The sequence below is a fragment of the Borostomias antarcticus genome, assembly GCF_949987555.1.
Source record: "Borostomias antarcticus genome assembly, chromosome: 4".
Classification (NCBI taxonomy): domain Eukaryota; kingdom Metazoa; phylum Chordata; class Actinopteri; order Stomiiformes; family Stomiidae; genus Borostomias; species Borostomias antarcticus.
The window spans coordinates 21,107,426-21,130,908 of record NC_140237.1 but is presented as its reverse complement, the minus strand read 5'-3'; the positions used below and the strand labels follow the sequence as shown (position 1 = coordinate 21,130,908).

Genomic DNA, 23,483 nt, shown 5'->3' with positions numbered 1-23,483 from the left:
CTGCATTTGCAGTGGCTGCTGTATTCTCCGGTACAGTGGAGTTGCTGTGATCACCATCGGGGAACACGGTGACCATCGGGGGAACAGTGACAGTTGTGGAACCAGGGACCCTAGATGCCATGTTGAAGCCACGGAGGGGGGCATGGCCTGTTAAACTGTGACTTCCCTGGAATGGTTTGAATTTGCCTTGAACAAGGCTTCCTGGGGTGACCATAGGTCCAGGAAGCCAGACACCAGGTTTCATACCTCTGGGATCCAACTTTTTATCTTCTGCACGCTCGAAAAGATAGAGGACACTTCCACCCAAGGCACCGCTCTGACTGGAACTTGGTCTCCTTGACCGAGGACCAAATCTCCTTTGAAAATAGTCTGTCCTAATGCTTGCCTCATACATATCAGAGGTACGACTCCAACAACCAACATGTGCCCTGGGTGCTGAGTGGGGAGCATGTCTGCTTTGAGAAGTTACTTTGTTTGGCGTAGGTCTACTCGGAGGGCTGACCGTGGCAGTCGAGCTACCGTCCAATCCATAGCTGCCTGGGGACTGTCCAGAGGAGGAGTCTGACTGACAAGCGCTCTGGGCTGTGTGGTATTTGTGTGTGCCTGGTCTTCTGCTCACATAGCCATTCTCCCTCAGAAGAGAGGTGGTTTTGGGTTTTGATGCACGTGGAGAGGATTCGTCTGCCCTGTCCCTATTAAAACGACCCAGTATCTTAGAACCCCCGGTGAGGGATGGTGAATGAGACCCAGTCGCTGTCAGGTGTGGCTCTTCGCCATGGCTGCTGTGGACTCTTGAGCCAAGGGGGCGCGGAGGAGCTTCAGCAGCCTCCGAGCGAAGTATAGACTCAGACTTCAGATTGGGCTTGATCACTCTTGCCGCTGTACCTGGGGAAGACACGGTATCGATGCCATCCAGATAGCTCTTGGTTTGGTATTCAGATTTGTACTTCACAACCTCACCCTCTCCATATCTGGATGGTACAGCATCATAACCACCAACTACCAAAGGGATGTCAATAACAATTGCTTCAGTTTAAGCAAAATACTATACATTTTAAGACTGACCCAAATACAGCCTCTTTATACAGCAGTATTCCTACCTTTTTGAGCATCAACACAATTTACTGCAAGAACCAGCACTGAGCAAAGCCAACACACCCTGCAGAGTCAAGGACAATTTGTCAAAAGTATAATTTTTCCATATTAAGACTGCATTGAGGTTACTATAATCAGTGCCATCAGAAACCATTCTAATATGACAAGTTATTGTACCTGACATAACATCCAACGGCCATTGTTCAGCAGTCATGGACAGCAAGAAAACCCCGTCATCGGGGTTCAAAAGATGAAGATCAGAAGTCTCCTAATTATAACCTCCCTTCCCCTCGTTAACCTGCAGGCCTGCATGAGCTCAGCTGGAGGTCATTTTAACTAACTGCTTCACAGGGAGGGGAGGAGCAAAAGCTTTCACCACAGAAGCAAAACCCTGGTATATCTTCCCTATGAATAACTTGAATGAATAAAACATGGACAAATGAAACCCCACAATATTGTTGATCCCTTAAAATTTATTAGAACAGCAGAGTCTGCAGCCAATATGAATAACATATCCCTGATTCAAGATTACACTGACTTCAAACAAAGCACATTAATGAAATAACATAAGTTATACATTTACTTAACATATACAATTTGTGTAAAATAAACTCTTTGCAATGGTTTGAAGGTAGTGCATCATCATCATCATCATCATCGATACACAGTGCTGTACTGTTCTCGTAGAAAATAGCATTAAGTTAAGAGTTGAAGCAACAGTAGACGGGACATAAGCATGAAACCAGATTTCCCTCTTCCCTTATTTTAACTTATGTAACATATTACACACAACAGAATCTAGTCTCGTCTGGTTGCAACCGTTTCTGTGACAGGATAAGGTGTGTTCTTGCAACAACTGCTTGTTGATACATTTCAAGCACAACCAAGCAAAACTCAACCATGTATCAGTTGCCACAGTTTACAGTACTCATTGATACTGTAGTATAAGGGCACTTCTTGTGATAAGGAAAGCCCCTTTGGACTCTTGGAGAAGTCATGATGCTCCACCAGAAAGAATATATCACAGAAGGGAAAGCTTAAGAGCTAAAACTCCTTCAATCCTTTCCTGCAGATGTCAGAATGATTGAACTGGTTGAACTGGTTGCACTTCAACTGGCTGCTATAACCCATCACATCACCCAGCATGCATCTGGCCTTCCCCTTAGTCATCACTGACTATGAATGAACAGGTGAGGCAGAGTCCACATTCACACACCTCTCATTAAATTGAAATAGGAAGGAGAAAGAGAAAGACCCATTTTTCCCATTTGATGAAGACCACAGCCCGCTCCCTCTTGCCATCTGTCTCATTTCCCCGGGGCCTTTCCCAGGTCGTAGATGGCCTTGTTCTCCAGGATCTCCACCTGCTTCTCTGGCTGGATCACAGTGTTGGAGACCATGGCCCTCACCACCATCTGGATGGGGATGGACATGGCCGTGGGAAACAAAGAGGAAATGGGGCTCAGGAACTTCCTGGCTAGCCACTCAGCAGGCCGGCTCTCCTGCCTGTCCACCATCAGCACCCTGGTGGAGAAACAAGAACATGCACGTCAACGTGAGGTGGTGCTCACATAGGACTGGCAACGGGTTAGTGTTTTTAAACGTGATATTACTCGTGCTGGACAACTGCACTGCTCGCCTCTCTCTCTTTGTCTTGTCCCGAGCAGGTCTTGTTGCTATGTGCAATAGATATCTATGCGCAGTGCCATGAGAATGATTAAAACCTTCCATGGCATACTGAATTAAGCTTATGGAGCCCCTTAGGAGTCATGGTGGAGGGGAAAAAAGTCTTTAGTGATGCACACTTTTGTAATCTGTTCCCTCAATTTATAAAACCATGCCCACAGTTTAAAATGCATGCCTACAGTCAAGTAATCTGTCCCCTCAGTTTAGTAAAATCTGTGCTCTTGAATGAGTGCTTCGCAAGCACACGCGCGCGCGCGCACACGGACACACTGTGAATGTGTATTAGACAAAGTACATTACTCACGCAGGTCTGTAGATGGAGTACCTCTCAAAGCCCAGCACCTCTATATCTGCCTCCACTTGTCCCTGGCAAAGAAGACATTTTCCATAATGTAAACAACTCAAAAAAGCATTACTTTATAAACCAGCAAAGAGGCATTTGTGATTATATCTGTGATCAGTTGGCTTCTTATTCAACAGTTACATGTGACATGTGCAGTAATGAAAATGAGTATGACAGTACCTTCACTTTGAGATAGAGGAAGCCACTGTTTTTTTCAGCCCCTTTAGAGGACTCAAGGTTGAAGTGTGAGCAGCCGCCTGCCTTTGCCAGCTCCGCTGACTTCAGTACATAGTCATGGTCAACTCGGATGAATCCATCCTGGAATGACACATGTGGGGACATTTTTTTCTTGTGAGTTGCGGGGCGACCTTAATATACAATACATGACCGTCTTGGGTGTAGAGACGTCCGAGCAGGGGTGAAAATGAACTTTTTGGCTCACAGTGAGTCACCTGCCAAGGGGACTGTAGATGAAAAAATCTACCGGCCAAGTATATATTTTTTTCAGATAGCCTTCCGAAATCTAGTCGCCAATTGGAAATTTTATCTGCATTTGGCCGGTGGCAGGTGTTAATTTTCAGCCCTGCGTCCGAGTATGACAGTCAACACAACAATGCCCTGTACAGCCGTTGTGGACGCGGCGACTTTCAACTCACAGTCCCTGCTTTGGCATTGGTTGTTCCCAGGCAGCAGTAGCCAACATCGTGTCCTTGGAACGCAGCAGCGTAGTCGTCCAGCTTCTCAAAATCCACCACCTCCTGCACCTGGACAGGAGGGGGACATTCATAACACACCTGCCGTGGCCCTGCTTGACTGACCCTTTCCTGCCTCGCTGTAGACTCACGAGTCCGTCTCTAAACGCTGCGCTCAACTAGAGACTGAAGACATTCGTCCAAATGTTGTCGCTAAAAGTGGGCGGAACTATTTTAGAGATTGGAAACAAAAACATGCATTGCAGAGCCAATCCAAAGTCTTTAGGGCGGTCCTTCCTAATGGAGTGGTGGATGTTTTGTTTTGATTCTCAACTCCAGTTTGTTTGAGGACATAATTTCTGTTAAGGCAGGTCCTATACCCTATTGGAGATGTAGTGAGTGGCTCTGATTGGTAGCGTCGGTTTTTCAATGCTGTTCTAGCAACGATTTTCAATGGAGATGTCTCCAGACTTTCAGAGGAGTAGATCTCCAAAATGTAGTATCGCAAGACTAATCTGACTGTAACAGCCTATTTGAACAGTTGCAGCAACCAACTTAACTGGTAGTGGTCTGAACTGTAGAAGAGGAGTCTGAATTAGATAGCTGGTAGATAATTCACTTACCAGATTTTCGTACGCTTTGTCCTCAAAGGTGAGCTGTCGTCTGCCAATGAGAGTGATCTTGGAGAAGATATTCCGCTGGACAATCTCTTGCAGTAACAGCTTTCCTGTTTCTCCAGAGGCACCGAGGATGAAACAGCTTTGATTCTTCTGTCTGAAGATCTCCTCTTGACTGTTCATGTCTGGAGACATCCTATGCGATAACACAAGGCTCAGAACTGCTGGAACTGCAGTTGGTTTGATAGCTCTCTTGTACAGAGCATGACAGTGCATTTCTGTGAGTGACCTAATCGCCTTTCGAGTGACATTGGTTAACGTTAGCTAATGTAGTGTCTAGCCTACATAATAAGGGACTACTTTATGTTATATAGTAACATGCTGTTGCATGCGTAATGAGGCGCGAATTGATCTCTCTCTGCCTGTTCACCCTGAGTCTCGACCATTAAACATCGTTAAACTGAGTGCTCTTCTCAAGTGTTTGATTAATGTATAGTTGTGTAGTTAGGCTACATACACAACAGCTAACTTAACTAACTCTAGGTTGGACAATATGACCCAGTAATTTGGGGGGAAAGCTGACCAAAGCAAAGGCCACAGGCTAACGTTATAGCAAGAATAATCAGCTGGAAGGCTGGCGCGAGGTCATCATCAGGTAACCCATTGAATCGGACGTTCAGAGAGCATGCTTGGTCTTGACTGGAAACTCGTCTCTCCTCGTTTTATTTTCTTAGCTAATACCAAGCTGTTACTAGCAAGAAATTGAACCAGTGCCCAAATATACTGTGTCAAACGTATGATGCGATATAAGATGTGTCCAGAACCCTACTAAAAACGTACTGCACTTCTCTCATTTAACGTTACCTGATGTAGGAAGTCGTTCCGGAGCTTTCCAAGTAATATAAAACGGCTGCAATCACGGCGAAAAAAACTGAGAAAAAGCCAAGAGCTTTGCCTACATTGCTTTCCAATGGTTTCATAACCGACAGAAATAGAACGATAATGCTTCGTTATGTTCTCGTTAGGTTCCCATCGACATGGGTTGACGTCTCACTTCCTGTTTCACAGCTGTCACGTGAGTAAAATCAAAGAGTGCATTACATATCCTGTATATCCTGTTTCACAGCTGTCACGTGAGTAAAATCAAAGAGTGCATTACATATCCTGTATATCCTCTTTGGATAGAAAATGCCGAAAAGGTATCCTTAAAGTTTTCAATTGTATCTTTTTAAAATATACATATTTTTATCTAACTTTAGGCTACTATAATTTTAAGTAAATCCAATGAGATAATTAGGCTACGTTAGTTATATAAGTATCAATGGGAACATAGTAGGCCTACAAAAAACAATAATTTACGGTTATTTTTATCATCATGAAATCGTCATTGTCAACATCATTAACAAGATTCAATATTGAAAAATACTGACTTTATATAATAAATAAATAATCTGTTACAGATACAGATACAATTTTGATTCTTGTAGCCAGTGGACAGCAGAGGGCAGCAGTCACTCTATTGCCTCTCATTTCTTCTCTAAATAAGAATCAGAATCAATTTTTGAATGAACCATTGCCTACTAATTAAAATGTGACTGTTTGTTTTGATAACTCTCTTGCACAGAGCATCACAGTGCATTTACTCGATGACGTAGCCACAAATGAATTATCCCTTAGACACAAAAAGTAATGAATTCATGTTTAATGTAATGTGTTGATTGATAATAGATAGATATCAACTTTAATAATCTCCATAGGAGGAAATGTTGCGTCTCAGCAGTGGGAGACTACAGCAAAGGCTGGGAATGCAGAGTATAGTAACGAATAAGCGTAAAAAAGAACAAGGAATATATACATCCATACATATAGCATGTGTAAAATATAGAATATATGCATACATACATCCAGACTGTCTGGCCTCTGGCACAAAGAGTCTGATAGCCGCTGGCACAAAAGAACGCTCTATTTTGCATGATGATGGTACATTAATGTATCTTACCTACCTATAGTGAGCTTAATGCTCATTTAGCCAAGAGCATTTAGTTAAAACTGCATTCATTGATTTTATTCACATTGTCAAAACTAATTTAAACCCCCAGATATCAGATTGTTTCACTGAGCCATAGCATCCTAATGGTGTCCTACTTCAATGACTTACAATACAATACAATGACTCACCCCTGTCTATTGTTATTCCAGAATTTCTGCCTGTGTTGCCTATAGCTGGCCTGTACCTTTGCTCCGCCCCCCGTGCCTATGGCTCTGGCCAAAGCCGTTCGTTCGTAAACGAGTTTGCAGTAGTCCCTTACTGCCATCTAGTGGTAAAATAAAACCAATGAATGCATCTTTAATTTGACCAATTTGCTTACGATTGTCTTTTATGTAGTTCTGCAGTAATGCAAATAAAACTAGAAAGGGTGCTCGAGGAGCACAAACCTCCGACCATGAATGCATTTTGTCAGTATGTGCAGTTGTTGAATGTGTAAATGGAGAAAATCAACAGACAGTGTTTGAGAGATAAGAAAGTCGCAAGGTCTCTTTCTCCCTAAGTTACCCGAGCCGATTTAGCAGGCCTAGGGCACAATAAAACCTAAATAACAGAAACATATTGACACTTTTATGAAACCATTCTTATATTCAATTAGATACATTACGTTAGTTCAACTTAGTATAAAAAACAATACTTTGCGGTTAATCTTATCACAATCATCATTGTCAACATCATCTATTAGGCTACAGATTATTTTCTAAGGTTAGTATTTCAATGTTGAATCTTGAACCATTGCCTATACCATTACCATGCACTCTCCGCGCATCTACTCATTCACCTGTTTATCAGTTGTGTGTCTGTTCATCTGTTACTATCCGTTAAGAATTATATTTATAGACCGAGGTTCATAGCAGCAGCTGTCTGTGAAGACTCCTCTTGTAGAGAACACATTTCTTGTACTCAATCCACCATTGGCAAAGCAAATGGCAATTATTTTCAATTCCGTCCTCACAAAAAAGTTGGCTGTTGCTCACAAACCTTTAATAACCTTAATTTGAATGGCACAACTATGAAAATCACATAAGAAAATATAGTATACTGGCATTGTTTAATAGTACAAACTACTCCTCATGGGCCTGGGCCTACATATTGGGTAGGAAGTAATGTAGAACATACTGGGCATAATGTCCTACAGTATGTGGCATGTAAATCAATTGAAGCCTCAAGAAAATGTGTTACTTTTTTTCAGACGTCCTGGGGGGCTCATTAAGTAAAATCCCACTCACACAGCAAGTCACTGGCGTGCAATGAATTCATCAACACCCCATGATTTCAACACCCCTGCCACTAACAACACAGGGCATTGACCACACGCCCTTACAAAGCTCCGAGTGAGGGATGATCGTTGAGAGATGTCAGCAGAAAGTGACAGAAAGAGAGAAAGAGCGAGTTGAGTGAGAGAAGAGGCTTTTAACTAGCACTCTACTGAAATGAAATGTAATGTCGCCTCTTTGTTCCTTAGCAGTGGGTGCTAATTGGAGTTAGCGGCGGGGTGGAGGGATGCTGCTGGCTCCTGTCTGTCACACCTGTTGAGTCATTGTTTCCTGCATCGATCAGAGAGAAAGTCGAAGGTGGAAGTAGAGGCTCACACCACAGTGGGTGCATGGAAGAAACGTGGTTCAATTTCCTTTTAGAGAACCACTGCTGGAAATAGAAATGCCAATGGTGAACAGTGGTCAGTGGTCACTTAAAAGGACTTATGGATCATACAGAATGGAGACATGTTTTTGATATTAAAAGAAAGTATTTTTGACTGTCATTCAAGAACTGCATGGTACTAGCGGGTAGCCAAATTAATTGGTCAGTTCTCGTATCATCACTTCTATCATACTATTAGGCAACTGTTTTTATGATCACACATTCACTTCTAAACGCTATGAAGAAATATGTGGTTTGCTACTTTACAGTTCTGCAAGTATGTTTGCTTCGATAACACATGCACATACAAACATGCATGCATGCACACACACTACACACACAACACACACACACAACACACACACATACACACATACACACACACACACACACACACACACACAGCTTATGGCTTAACACCACAGACTCTAGAGTGTGATGCTAATGATGGCAATTAATGGAGCCCGACAGCACAATCTGCTGCCCATTGTCCTCCAATCAACAGCCCCACTGTCCACATGAACCACAGAGGGGACTGGGGCTTTATTCTGAAGGAGTGTCTGAGAAGGTGTGTGTGTGTGTGTGTGTGTGAGAGAGAGAGAGAGAGTATGTTTGTGTGTGTTTGTGAGAGAGAGAGAGGGGAGGTTAGGAGGGGTGTGTGGAGAGCAGGCCCTATGGGACATGCTCCTGTCACAGCTGATCCTGAGGTGAGGATTAGCTCAATTAGAGAGTGACTATCAGATCGAGATTCAGAGTTTGATGTTCTATTGGTCAACCGGTCCCTGTGGTCCAATGTGTGTGTGTGTGTGTGTGTGTGTGTGTTGAGATGTAAGTCTCCACTGTTGCCATTATTTGTTGCCGTCCTTTTTGAAGCAGCTGCTTCAGAGAGCTTATATGATGCAGTGACCCCCTGGTGGATATCCATTTATTGTCACATATTTCAATGCTAATTAATCCCCGTCTTATTTTCATCATCTTAGTATTTCTTCGTTAATGAAGGGGTGCCCCTCGCTCAATGAATGTATGAATGGACTTCAAAGTTAAATAAGTAGGGGTTCCTGTTTTTTCAACTCCCAAAACTGTTTTCTCAGTTTCTCAGCCACACACATGCATGTAAAATGTATATTATTCCCATATACTGTCTTATACTATTCTGTCTTCTACTGTAAGTGAATTAGAGGTTATTTGTTCATGGCTGATGTGAAATGTGTGAATTGTGAGAGAAAGTGCCACGCTTATTTTATCCAAGCCAGATCATCATTTAGAATCATTTTTTATTTGACAGGTCGTTTTTACACATACCAGGAATTTGTTTTGGTTAATTACTGCATAACACTGATGTGAGACAACAAAGACTAGACGAGACAATGCAAAGACAGGACAGTGCAAAGACAGGACAGTGCAAAGACAGGACAGTGCAAAGACAGGACAGTGCAAATCAGACAGGACAGTGCAAGTAAGGGATGGAAATCAAACTGTCAGAAAAAGCTACAATATGAAAAATAGTAATTCCAGAAACCGAGAATGTCATAGAACCCCACGTGTAATACTGATGAATCAATGGATTTGTCCAGAGACCAGCTCAAGAGGCCACCAGCTGCAGGGCTTTTGATTGGCTGAAACAGAGAAGTACAGAATAATAGAAAGACTCCAAACCTGTCCTGCTCCTTTTACTAATGGCTCAGACTTCAGGCACCAGGGACTCACAATGTGCCCCCGAGCCCAGAGCTCAGCAGAGTATCAATGTAGCTCACAGGAGCTTTCCTGCCCAAAGACCTAGGACTAAGTAGCGCTGAAACCTTCTTTTCCTGACCAGAGAAACAATAGGGTCATTAAACGAGCAAACAGATTATTGCAGCTTTTTACAGGGGAGACGGGGGGGCTCCGGGGCTCCTCCGAGCTCACAGCAGGTACACATAAGACAGTAACAAGCTGACTGCCAGGGAATCACTGGCACATCTGGCCAGTCTACCGCTTTACTTGGAGGGGTGAGGTAAAGGAATAGTGTGTGAGTGTGTGTGTGTGTGTGTGTGTGTGTGTGTGTGTGTGTGTGTGTATGTGCATGCGTGCATGCGTGCGTGCGTGTGTGTGTCCTGCTGTCCAACTGTCCCACTGTTTTTACTTGTTATTCGGCCCTGATAATCTGAAATCCTTCTATTCTGTGCATGAATGCCAAAGACCTGCTGCCCACCACACAACCCAAATGGAGGCATACTGGACCACTTAAATGCATGTAGTTGAGAGATTTGTTCTTGGACAGCACATTATCGCCTGGCATGGGACCATATGGTCTTAAGTCTTCTCGATAAGAGGATTTTTCAGTTAGACGGTAGCTTTCTAAAAACTAAAGCTAGTTACATAGAAAATGGATTGGATAATCTTAGACATGTAATCAGTCGTGCAACTTTGCATCAAAAATACTGCCCTATACATTCTGCAACCTCTAAGGACCTCTTAGACAGAGCAACATGCACTATTTTCCAATCATAAACAAGGTATATTTTGCATAACTCTGACAAGACGTACGTTGGACAGCCAGTCTCAGCATTTACAAAGTACACTGCTCTGCTCACACCCATACCATGAACAAGACATGACTGATGTGATTAGACTTTCCCAGGAGAAAAAAAAAGAGGGAAACAGTTGAATCTGTGTTTTGTGTGGGGTGGTGGTGGTGACAGCATAATAGTCCAAAGCCTCTTATGTGTTTGGCTTTGAGTTTTCTCTATTAGATCTGTTTGCTGTTTTAAATCTCCCCTTTGTGACAAGAATAGGGAGGACTAATGACTTCTTTGAACCACCGACATCCCCAGTCGAATGGCTTTAGGCACGTCAGCAAACTAACCTTCCCTCTCGCACATGCAACTACATGGAAGGGTACACACTTCTCACAGATATCTATCCTATTCTATCCATTGAGGACAAACAAACAAAGCTATAGAGAAGCTCTCATTCATTCTGAAATGTCTTTGGAAGATTAAAAAAGCATTTGCGTGTGTGTGTGTGTGTGTGTGTGTGTGTGTGTGTGTGTGTGTGTGTGTGTGTGTGTGTGTGTGTGTGCAAGATGAGATGAGAGGGATGCCTCTACTGGACCTGGCGGCCTCTCCAGCAGCTGGCTCCTTTCCTGGCCCCTGGCTCCCACCAGCCCGCCCGACTGTGGCCCCTGGATGAGTCCTGCTGTCCAGTAGCCTAGAGGGAGAGTGAAAGGGACTAGGAGGGGGATCATGTTGGATCATGACGGACCCACCACAGCACGGGGAGACCTCCCTGCAGATGAGCAAACACTGCTACAAATGGCAGAGCCCACCAGACAATCACTGACTGAATAGAAGATAATTAGCTGGAGGCTAACGCCAGTTTACTAACACCTGTATTAGCGTGCTAGCCCGGCAGGACGTCTGGGCCAGCCAACAAGCTCTAATCCTTCATAAGCCCACCGTGCTCCTCCTTCAAACCAGCATTAGCATATTCTCCATTAGCTAGCTTGCTAACACAGACCTAGAGGAGACAGGTTTTCACTGCTGGCGGGGTCTGGTGGATGGAACTATAGAGATAATACTGTTTTGATCTGGATGGGATGGAATGGAACAGTGTGTTTTGAGTGTGTGTGTGTGTGTGTGTGTGTGTGTGTGTGTGTGTGTGTGTGTGTGTGTGTGTTTGTGTGTGTGTGTGGGAGGGTGAAGCTGTCTGTGTTTGTGTGTGTGTATGCATGTGTTTATGTGGCTTGTGTGTGTGTGTGTGTGTGTGTGTGTTTGTGTTTGTGTGTGTGTGTGGGAGGGTGAAGCTGTCTGTATTTGTGTGTGTGTATGCATGTGTTTATGTGGCTTGTGTGTGTGTGTGTGTGTGTGTGTGTGTGTGTGCACGTGTGTGTGTGTGTGTGTGTGCGCGCGCGTGTGTGTGTGTATGTGTGTGTGTGTGTGTGTGTGCGCGCGCGTGTGTATGTGTGTGTGTGTGTGTGTGTGAGAAAGAGAAGGTCCCATTCCTTCACTCCTACTGTCCCGCACCCTCTTCCACTGCCTGGGTGGCTGAGCCATTAGCTGGTAGCCCGTGTGTGTAAGTCAGTGAGTGTGAGGCCTGTGTGTACAAAGGATAAGCGAGCTTTAGCATTATAACTGGGCAAATTGCTCCACTCATAATTTGAGGGGAGGGGAAGGCGGCCGGTCCATTAACTATGTCTGTTTGCTCAGGAGTCGGCGTGCTCTGATCCCCAATTTTACTCCCCGATTCCAGGAGGATCTTTGGCTTTCGTGAAAGAGAAGATGGGGGGTATAGAGAGATGAAGGAAAGGACAGAGGGGCACTTTGATTTGGAGATCATGGTCCCTCTGGAGACTGTGTACACTTAAACCAAACTAATCAGTGTGTGCAAATAGAGTGAGGTTTAGCTGGTAAAAGAAGAGTGTTGGCCGTGGTCTCAAGTGGTGATGGAGGGGAGTTGTGACACCGGACCACACTCAGTGTCTGTGTGATCGGGGGAGACAGCTCTCTGTGTCGCTTCTGCAGATCTCCTTGCTTCACAAGTTAGACGCTAAAAATGCTATTTGCATTGCATTTTTATTTGACACATTCTACACGAACAGACATGCATGAGCCGGTGCGAAACGACACGCAGGTCGCATGTGCGGCTGTGCTTTCGTGCGTTCTATGGCTGAATCACGCCGTCGTTCCCCCAAATGGTAAAGTGCCGTTCAGACAATCACGGGAGCGTGTTCCCTTCGTACGCCAGTGATGTTCTCCTCTCTTCTTGCGTGTCCGTGTCATGTCTCAGAGCGCCGTATGTGTGATGACCCGTCAGTCATCTCCGTCCACCTTCAAAAGGCTACTGTCCCTATGGACTGGCCCTGCCAGCTCGGCGTTGATTTTAAGTGGACATTGGATCAGACGTCGCCATCAATTCCCTGCAGCCGCAACCTCGCCTAATACCCCTCACTGCCAATTAGGACGAGCAGAGGGGGTGGGGGGGGGGCTTCAATGGGAGGGCACCCGGGTGGGAGAAGGGCTACACATGCTACCCCGCTAGAAGCTGAGTCACTGGGGACATAGGGGCTAATGGGTAATCACAGGGGGGCTTATGCAGCAAATCAACCCCGACCTGGGGGGTGGGGGGGCTACTGGGGATTCCTGTCCAGCCAGACCCGGGCTAGGGGCTTAACGTCCAGTAATGGGTGCCGTGGTGGACATGCCAGAGGGCACAGAGGGGTGGGGGGGGGGCATCTAACCACCCTGGAACTCACCAGGCACAATAAGTCTTTGATAGGCAAAGTAGCCTCCCCACCCAGGGAACACACAGCCCCACACGGGGGAGCGCACATGAGTACCTCCTCTAAGAGGGTGTGACACAGCTAGCTGGTCCAATGACGACTGACCGTTGGCTCCACAGATGATCATAGGTATAGACAAAGGGTTATTAGAAATGCATTGAGTACCTAGTAGTGAACGGTACTCAAGCTTTCTCGCTTAAATAGATTGGATGGTCTTTGGGAGCTTTACTCAAGTGTTTTATTAGGTATCAGAATCTAAGGTGACAGTTATCAGGGTTTATCAATATCTACAGTATAGGCGAGTGGTCGACACACCAGATTCTCCTCCTTGATTAGCGTCACTTTGAAGACAGGGATGAGCAAGTCGCCTGTGACCTGAACCTGCACCTCATCCCGCGGGTGTTATTGACCAGTGAGGGACATGATGACTTCTAATTGGGACATTATTGATCAGTATGTGTTTCTCCAACAGAGACTTCACTGTGTCATTTGCATTCTCTTACGAGGACTGATGGGGTTGAGTTGGGCTGAGTGTGTGTGTGTGTGTGTGTGTGTAGTAGGGGGGGGGCTGGTGACTCCTTCTGTTGGCCCTGTCAGGGGGACGACGGGTGGGTGTATGTGAGGAGCGGTGTAGGCAGGTGGTGTGACTAAATTGAGGCCGGGTTCGAATGGGGCGGACGCAGGCTCCGGGTGTCGGAGGCGCGGTGGGGGGGGGGGGGGGGGGGGGGGCTGAGGGTGGAGATGGGACAGGGGTGTCACCAGTCGCCAGGCCCCGTCCCAAACAGCTCTGCCCACCACACCCACCCAACTGTTCTTCATTCAACACCCCTTCTGCCATCTCCCCCTCTCTCTCTCTTTCTCTCTCTCCCCCTTTATCTCTCTCCTCTCCTCCTCCTTTTCTTTTCTTTCAAAATGCATTGTTAACAAAACGGTTTACCAAACCTCGGCTGGTACATTTTCCACGACCGCCTCCTTCCAGATTGATTTAGGCAAATGGATTCAGAAGCCGGCGGAGGGGACGAGAGGAGAAAGGGAGAGGGGGCGTGTCCACCGGGACGCAAAGGCTTTACAAAACCACCACATGGGCCCGGGCTGAATATTCCCTTTCTCCTCCGTTTAGAGAAGCCATACATTAAACGCTCATTATGCTGCCTTTATGTGCAGGGGGGGTCTCTCTCTGCGAGAGGGCAGAGCGGGTGAAGACGGACTATGATCTCTCTGCATATGCATGGATGGAGCATCTTTAAGAGGCTCTGGGACATGGTTAATATCATCATGGCAGCAATATTTGACTTTCATAAAGCCCCAAGCTGGAAGGGGTGGGTGGGGTCGCGTGGAGCGAATTTTTACGGTTGGAATCGATGTATGTGAAGGAGAAAAGCACAGATAAAAGATGAATGGGGATGACGAGAGAGAGAGAGAGAGAGAGAGAGAGAGAACCGGTGTTCTATTCTCAAATGCAATGGGAATGTGTGGGTTGGTGAGGATCTGCATGATCAGAAACTGGAGACAGACACAAAACACAGGACATTCCTCGAAGTGGGGTTAAGCCCCAGTCCGAATACAAAGTGGCAAAAGCGAAAGTAAGTCGGAGAACAGAGGTCCGCCAGTGAAAGGGGAAGCCATGCATTGAGAGCCACCGATGCATCTTTTATCCCCGTTTCACTCTTTAAAAAGTTGCGAAAAGTCTGCACGCGTTCATCCGTGCCGGGCCCTGCGCTCGCGGCCTTGAGGAGACACACTCCGGCTACGGAGGATCCTCTTTCACTTTCCCTTTTCATTTGACTTTTTAACTATATCATCTCTCCCTCAAGCCCACTCTCGAAGTCCCTTCACCCTTGCCACACAATAGGATCCTTTTCTAGAGGTGGGGGGGGGGGTTGGCGGGGGGGGGGCAAAGGTTGAACCGGGCATCCCATCATGATAAATCACTGGTTAATGAGGAGTCTATTGTCCCCCCCCTCCCCCTCCACATTGTCACCCCTCGGTCTCTCAGACCGCTACCTTCTGGTTGTTAAGCTGACACAGATAATGAACTGGCCCGCTTTGAACTGTCCCCACAATATTGACTGGTTGCACACAGCAGATGTCTCCCTGGCAGAAAGCAACTGGTAAAAGCACATTAGGTTAACAAAGAGAGCTTTACTTTGGTGGGGTGTGGAGGGCCGGGGTGTAGGGGCAGCGTGGGTGTGTTGGGTGCAGGGGTGGGGGGGGGGGGCAGAGAGTGATGGCGGGGTGTGTGTGGAGGTGGGGGTGCTGACAGACCTAGGATGGTTAGAAAAGGATCCGATCTAAACAGCACATGTGTCGATTTGACAGAGGACAGTGTTGTTCTGAGAGAACAACCTTCATATGACTTCTATCTAGTGGACTCGCAAGATCAAAATCATCTTTATGATCAAAATTGAGTTCCCTAAAATGGCCATCTAACTGTTCCGTAAGTCAGCAGTGGTGAAGTTTGAAAATTGAGTGTTGATAAACTGTACACGGGATACACAGTCCACTTGTTACTCACTGCTAGCTACTGTATTAGCTAATACATTCATACCTCCATGTCGATTTATTCTGTGACCAGACATTATGATGATTGCCATCTTTATCGCAGTCATCTTCACTAACATTGTAGTCATTATTGTTGTTCAGTGAATGCAGTGGAGACTGAGAGTTGACTGGTTCCTCTCTGTCAGTGTGACGGCTGTCTAATGGGTCAATAATAAGCCGTGACTAACCGTCTCCCCCGAGGAGCAGCTTGGCCAGACACACACACACTCACACACTCACACACTCTCATACACACACACACACACACACACTCACACACACACGAACATAGAAAGCGGCAGAAAGGTATGAGCCACCAACACTGATGACCATATAATTGCTGTCATTGTATTTGACAAGGGGAATTAGCAACCCGCTAGGTGGCTAACTGGCCTTTTATTCTGCATTGCACTGGGACTGGACAAAAAAAACACCCACGCACAGACATGCATGAGATAAACAAAACATATTGGTTAGCTAGGGTATAATGTTGTCACACACACACACACACACACACACATATACAGTACAAATATACACACATATACAAACACACACACATACAGTATTCATACTCACATACATGCACACGCACACACACACACACACACACACACACACAAACATGCACATTTTGTTTTTTTGCATTGGTGTCTGAATGCTCAGTCTCAAATCTTTCTCCATGGTACAGTTAGAGGCGAGAACTTCTGGGTACTCAGATTATGGTACTGTACAGTCAAACCTCCCTCACAAGTCATTACATTCTATTTCGTATCTTCCATCTGTCTTTGCTGGACCACCACAAACGTTTAAAGAATGCAGAAACATCTGCTATGTGTATAGGCCTTTGTGTAATTTCACTTCTAGGACAAGACCTTTACTTGGGCATAGCATGACGTTTCCCATAAGGCACCACCTACTCACACGATGAGCAATCTTACATGGGCAGAGTTACTAAACAGTTGTATAAATGCATTGATATGTTTAAGCCATTGAAGAGAGAGAAAAGCACGACTTCATCCCTCATGTTGGATGTTCACGGAGGAGAGAGTGAGAAATGTTAAAGTGAGGCCAGGGGGGTTAACAAGACCCACCACAATAAACTCCTCTCACAAGCCATGAGGCTAAACCGTCACTTCCCAGCTAGCATCTCCTCCGTCACAAATCTCTTTTCACGATCCAATCTCCTTTTTCTCTCTTTCTCCCTTTTGCCTCACTAGGTCTTTTTTTATACACCAGAAAAAAAGAATAAGACAGAGAGAGAGAGAGAGAAAGAGAGAGAGAAAGAGAGAGTGTCTAACCCACTAAAGGTTTTGTGTGAGGCCCGAGCTGAGTGAGCGTCCATTCTATAGAGGCCCAGACCACCACTGGATGACCCTGCTAACAGCGACAAAACCCGATTGGTCACGGCTGCCAGTGGCTAATGGTCCAGAGGAATAGCCCTGGGTGGGTAATGACTGTATTCCCCCCCCTCCAACTTCCACACACTCCTTCCACCCCACCAACCAACAGCCCTGTGCCCTCTACATACCCCCCCCCCCCCCCCCCCAGACCTTCCATCCATTCACACACACACGCACACTCGGCCCTGTCACATGGCACCAGATGCGGCAGGCAGATCAGGCATGGCGAGTTGAATCAGAGGACCATATGTCTGGATGAGTCATGCTTCTCCCAGTCTTTCCCACACATCCTGCAGTAAGAGGACCCTGCACTAGAGAGAGACTCCGCACGACAGGATCATACGGTATCTGCATATACTGTAAACACTTTTAGGTCATAAGACGCTAAGTAATATAAGGGAAGTGCCAGGAAATGAGAAGAAGTGGACTGTAAAGTAGGAGGAGAGTAAAGTTTTATGGAACTTTTTCTCCGGCCGTTGCTTTTATGGTTCTGTCGATAGACAGGGAATGAGGGGAAAAAAGTCAAAAGCTGGGAAAAGAAAATGGAAATACAGTGACTGACATAAAGGGAGGGAAGGGGAGAAATGAGAGAGACGTAAAGAAAGAGTAAAGGTTTGTGAAAAGTGGAGCTGACGACGAGGCACTTAAGGGTCGGAGGGTTGGAGCCAGGGAGGGGAGAGGAGGGAAGGGTCAGTCAGACAACACCACACAGAATGATAGACTCCTCAGGACTGTTTGGCCCTCGGGTCCCTTTCTCCTCCTGTCCCCCTCAATGGCACCCTTAGCCATACATGAGAGGCTGTCAGGTACCAGAGAGGAGTGTGTGTGCGTGTGTGTGTGTGTGTGTGTGTGTGTGTGTGTGTGTGTGTGTGCGCACGTGTGTGTGTGTGTTTGTGTGTGTGTGTGTGTGTGTGTGTGTGTGTGCGCGTGCACGTGTGTGTGTGTGTGTGTGTGTGTGTGTGTTGCAGAAGAGATAAAGACCCCATGGCCCTATGGTTGATTGCCCCTCTATAGACACTCACTCACTGGTTCTGAAAAGCCCCCCTCAGACATCAGTGAATAAACTCTTACTCTTACGCTTGCATACATCACCAACCCCCCCCCCCCCCCCCCCTCACCCCAACACCACTACCCCCCCCCCCCTCCCCTCTCCCTCACTTTGAATTTTCCAGGGATTTGAGCACAACCCCCTGGCCCCCCTCACCCTTCATCCTATCCTGACATAGTCAGACCTGGGATGATGCCCCCTGAATGAGTCCCTCACTCAAAGAGCTAAACATCCTGTATTTTCTTAAAAAGCATTACATGCTATCATCAGGTATCATCAAGATCATGCCTGTAGAACATGCAGGAACATGACTGAGGTGTCAGTATCCTAAAAGTTGTTTGTTTGTGAAACTATTAGGTTATAACCAGCAAGGGTTGTTGCAAAGATGAATTGACCAATTTGGACAGAAACAACAAACCTCAGCATGATACAATTGGGAGAAGAAGGAAATGGAGCAAGTTCCTCCTTTTTCCTTCCTTCCTGTTGACACAAAAAAGCTGAGCCTGCGGATGTAAGCATAGTGTGGCTAATCATTCTCCTGACTGGAGAAAGGCCTAGTTAGCATTGTTAGCATAGCATGACTTACCATTATCCTGACAGGAAAATGGCCTTGTTAGCACTGCTGTGGCTATGTCAGCACAGCCCTGCACAGCTGAGATCCCTGGATCTGACACATCTCTCTATGGTGCTCATGGGCAGCACATATCTCGGGAGGTCCCAGCATTGTGCCGAAATGTCCTTGAGCAAGACACTGAGTACCCCTCGCTGGAGCAGTGCTGTCTACTGTAGTACTGTCGCCTCACAGCAAAATGTCCGGGCCTTTCTGTGCCGAGTTAAGCACCTTTGTATTTTAGATTGCTATTCTTGCACTTTGCCTTCAGCACTAGATTATGCTCTTAGTCACTTGTTTTAGAAAGGAGATGCACTTTGAGTTCTGGCAAGTATAGTACATTGGCTTTTCCTACGTTAAATACAATTATTGTTAGTCGCTTTGGATAAAAGCGTCTGCTAAATGACTGTAATGTAATTTAATGAGTTTGCAAGTTCTCCTCGTGTCCGCAAGGGTTTCCTCCCAAAATAATCCAATACGAAAAACATGCAGAAGAACAGATGCTCCTCAGTCCAGTCCCTGACCAAGACCTGGACTGAGCACTTGGACTTCGTCCCCGGGCGCCATGAACGATGGCTGCCCCTGGAGGAGGACGGCTTGGATGGGAGAAATGCAGGGAACAATTTTCACCGGCAACGCCCAAAAAACTACATGTGTGTGCTGTGTGCTGTGTCTTGTGTGGCCGAATAAAGACACCCTCCATCCCCACCGGGTCCTTTTATAAAAAATGAAATAAAAGAATGAGTAGCCTAAACTGACAATTATTGCATTGCATTGCAGTAAGTAGCCTCATTAGTACAATTTAGTAATGGTAAATGGTAAATGGTCCATTTAGTGACACAGAACAAACACACACACACACGCTGATGCAGTCGCCGATGAAATTTGTCCTCTGCATTTCTGCCCTCCAAGCTGTCCTCCAGGGGCAGCCAGGGGCAGTGGGCAGCCTTGTCAGTGGCACCCAGGGGACCAGGTCCAAGGGCTCAGTCCAGGTTCTGGTCAGTGACAGGACTGAGGAGCATCTGTTCTTCTGCATGTTTTTCATATTGGGGTTCTAAGTGTAGGGAACCCGAGTAAGCACGGGGAGAACATGCACTCCACACAGAAGGGCCCGGGAGATAGCCCCTTGTGGGAATCATACCCAGGACCTTCTTGCTGTGAGGCGATGGTGTAACCCCCCGAGCCACCGTCCATATAACCATAGTCCCTAGTCTAGATAACCATAGTCCCTAGTCCAGATAACCAAAGTCCCTAGTCCAGATAACCATAGTCCCTAGTCCAGATAACCATAGTCCATAGTCCAGATAACCATAGTCCATAGTCCAGATAACCATAGTCCAGATAACCATAGTCCAGATAACCATAGTCCCTAGTCCAGATAACCATAGTCCCTACCTAGTCCTGATAACCATAGTCCCTAGTCCTGATAACCATAGTCCCTAGTCCAGATAACCATAGTCTCTAGTCCAGATAACCATAGTCTAGAGTGTTGTCTAGACTCTCATTAGCTGCATAAAGAGGGCAGTGAAGATGAACAGGCAGTCAATGGGCTCTCCTTCTCTGTTTCCTGCTCTGGCTACTTCGCTCAAAGACCTGGCCATTCAGCCTGTCCACTGATGGGTTTGATTGACACTGTCTGTCACAGGCAATGAACTCTACTACTGTGTGTGTGTGTGTGTGTGTGTGTGTGTGTGTGTGTGTGTGTGTGTGTGTGTGTGTGTGTGTGTGTGTGTGTGTGTGTGTGTGCATGTGTATGTGTGTGTGCGTATGTGTGTGTATTCCTTTATGCATTACTGTGGTGCTATTGAGTGTGCCAAGCAGACCATTGCATTACAGTCCAGAGAAGCACTACTACTTACTTAAACCCCTGGGTTATTTTTTGATCTACATATTAAACTATTGAGTCTTACACTGTATGTAAAGCTTGGTCCCACGAGAGGCCAGAGGTTGAATTTGCACATAGGAGCTGCCTTTTCTTAACCTATGCCATTGTGATTCAGTCTTAATGTGAAGGTCCCAGGTTGAAGCTATTCCTGGGAGAGCAGAGCAGCCCTACACCTCTCTTTGTCCACTCCTGCTCTCCTCTGGCCCCCTGAGAGACAGACCTCAGGGAGCTCTTAGCTAGCTTAGATCAAGGATCGATTTAAACAAATGAAACAAAAAAAAGTATTTAAACCAACCAGGTTCCCTGTGTGAGGGATTTATCCACAAGCTGTTTCCCTTCTGCTCCCAGTGTGCTGGTAAATGCAAATTTGTTCAGATCGTATACGGATATTTAAATGTGCTGGGCTGGTGGTTACAATCACAGAATAAAGGAAATGTTATCAACAGTAAGAGTATGGATTTTATAGTAGCTATCCAGGAACATGAAAAATAAAACAGATGCAACATAGATATATAGCTATAAATCCCTATCATTGTAATTATTCACAAATGTATCTTTTTGTCTGATTGTGAGATTCTTTCAGAGTTTCAAATCTGCTTTCCACAATAGATCCAATATATCTTCAAAAGGATACATGAAAGCCCCCATACAACCCTCTCCCCCACCTCAGTTTCTCTCAGCTCACACACTTGGGAGGAACTATGGCTAAATTAGCCTGCTTAGAAACGGAGAAGTGCCGTAATTAAAACTTTGGTGTTTCAATCATTCTCTCTCTCTCTCTCTCTCTCTCTCTCTCTCTCCAAATCCATCTCTCCTTTCTTCTTTCTTTCCGACCCGCCCTCTCATCTTCTGTCCTTTTCTCCCGCTCCGTCTCATCCAGCAGACAGAGGGGGCATCGTTGACTTGCACTTCAAGGCCCCCACTTGTTTGCCTGCTTCAATAGGGGCTCCCCATTAGATACAATGACCTTCCAAATTAAAGGAGAGACTGTCCAAATTAAATCAAGGAGGGCGGGCTCATGCAGACCCACTCTCTGTCTGTGTCGGAGCCAGGCCGTCCACCCCCAGGATCCCCTTGTGAGGGAGAAGGGACCGGAGAATGAATGACGGTTTTCATCCCGGTCCTCCTCAAGATGCTACTTCTTGCTAATTAACTGGTGCTCTTTGTCCCCCACCTCTGTGCGTACGAGGGGTCTCAGAGGGACGGAACGAAGCCCTCTCCGTCAACAGCCCTCACCAACTGTCCCTGCTGACACACATTGCACACAGTGACGGCAATATGGCGCACAACACAACCTTAAGTGGTCGCCGGTGGAAATTGTTCCCTGCATTTCTGGCATTCCAGCCGTCCTCTTCCAGGGGCAGCCAGGAGCAGCAGGCAGCCATCGCTCATGACGCCCGGGGACCAAGTATAAGTGCTCAGTCCAGGTCTTGGTCAGGGACCGGACCGAAGAGCATCTGTACTTCTGCATGTTTTTCGTATTGGGTTCTTTGGGAGGAAACCCTTGCGAACACGGGGAGAACATGCAAACTCCGCACAGAAAGGCCCGGAGACCTTCTTGCTGAGAGGCAACAGTACTAGGTACTACGCCACCGTGCCGCACGTGAGCGATTTTGGGGTTCAGTGTCTTGCTCAAGGACACTTCGGCACTCTGCCGGGAGCTGGGATCAAACCAGGGACCTTGCGATCCCCAGCAGGTCGCTCTACCTCCCGAGCTACGTGTCGCCCCTTTTGTCAAATATGGTGGCGCATATAAACTAATAGACCAGGGTTGCCAATGATCACACTTAAATTGAATACGATGATAAGAGTTAATCAGTGTATCTTAAACTCATAAATGCACTTAATCTAAATTGATCTGCATGTTAGTCATTTGTGTTTGTTGTCTATGAGACAGCGTACTGTATATGGACAGAAAATGTAAAAATAACAATGACACTGCCACAGGGAATGAACATGCACAGCTTACTTACTTACTTACTTACACACACTTACACACACACACACACACGCACACACACACACACTCACACACACACACACACACACACACTGTCACTGTGTTATGATCATTAAAGAGTACTGTTCATGTTTGGGTTTGACAGGATGTATGAGTGCTGTTGGCTTGCATTCGGGCACAGGACCAACAGCGGTGGTATTGTAGCACACATTTCCCATGTGTCTGCCCGGATCAGGGAGACTGTCAGAGACTGCTGGAGCTGTGCTCTCCCTGCTGGCTCTGACACAGGTCATAAACATAACCCTGTTTGACTCCCAGACTGTGACACCAAGCGTTGCTTTGGCCTGGATCGATTAGTCTCCGTTCCCTCTACTGTGCCAGTCTGAGACGGAGGACTGTGACATCCAACAAGACTGTCCCAACTCAGACATAAGCATGGGAAAGACTTCAGAGCAACCACCATGGTAAATGGCTGGAATTGGATTTTGTCCCAAAGAGATCAGCAAAAAGACATGAAACTATTTGATCTCACTATCAGATGGGAGATCTCATGAGGCAATGTGGTGTAGGCGTGTGTGTGTGTGTGTGTGTGTGTGTGTGTGTGTGTGCGTGTGTGTGTGTGTGTGTGTGTGTGTGTGTGTGTGCGTGTGTGCGT

At 46.3% G+C, this 23,483-nt stretch overlaps 1 protein-coding gene across 1 annotated transcript; it reads right to left on the bottom strand.

The window, feature by feature from the left end:
• Positions 1-1,590: 1,590 nt before the first annotated feature.
• htatip2 (HIV-1 Tat interactive protein 2) lies at positions 1,591-5,485 on the bottom strand. Its single transcript, XM_084437219.1, has 6 exons — positions 5,298-5,485; positions 4,440-4,629; positions 3,781-3,888; positions 3,305-3,442; positions 3,086-3,147; positions 1,591-2,619 (listed from the first exon to the last, which is right to left on the bottom strand). The coding sequence occupies exons 1-6, from the start codon at positions 5,411-5,413 to the stop codon at positions 2,403-2,405; spliced, it is 831 nt and encodes a 276-aa protein (XP_084293345.1). The 5' UTR covers positions 5,414-5,485; the 3' UTR covers positions 1,591-2,402.
• Between the last annotated feature and the right edge of the window lie 17,998 nt (positions 5,486-23,483).

Coding starts and splice junctions, on each gene's coding strand:
- htatip2 (XM_084437219.1), bottom strand. CDS start 5,413: ATGAAACCATTGGAAAGCAATGTAGGCAAAGCTCTTGGCTTTTTCTCA. Junction 3,889..4,439: donor ACAAAGCGTACGAAAATCTG/GTAAGTGAATTA, acceptor CCTCCTGTCCAG/GTGCAGGAGGTGGTGGATTT. Junction 2,620..3,085: donor TACTCCATCTACAGACCTGC/GTGAGTAATGTA, acceptor TTTCTCCACCAG/GGTGCTGATGGTGGACAGGC.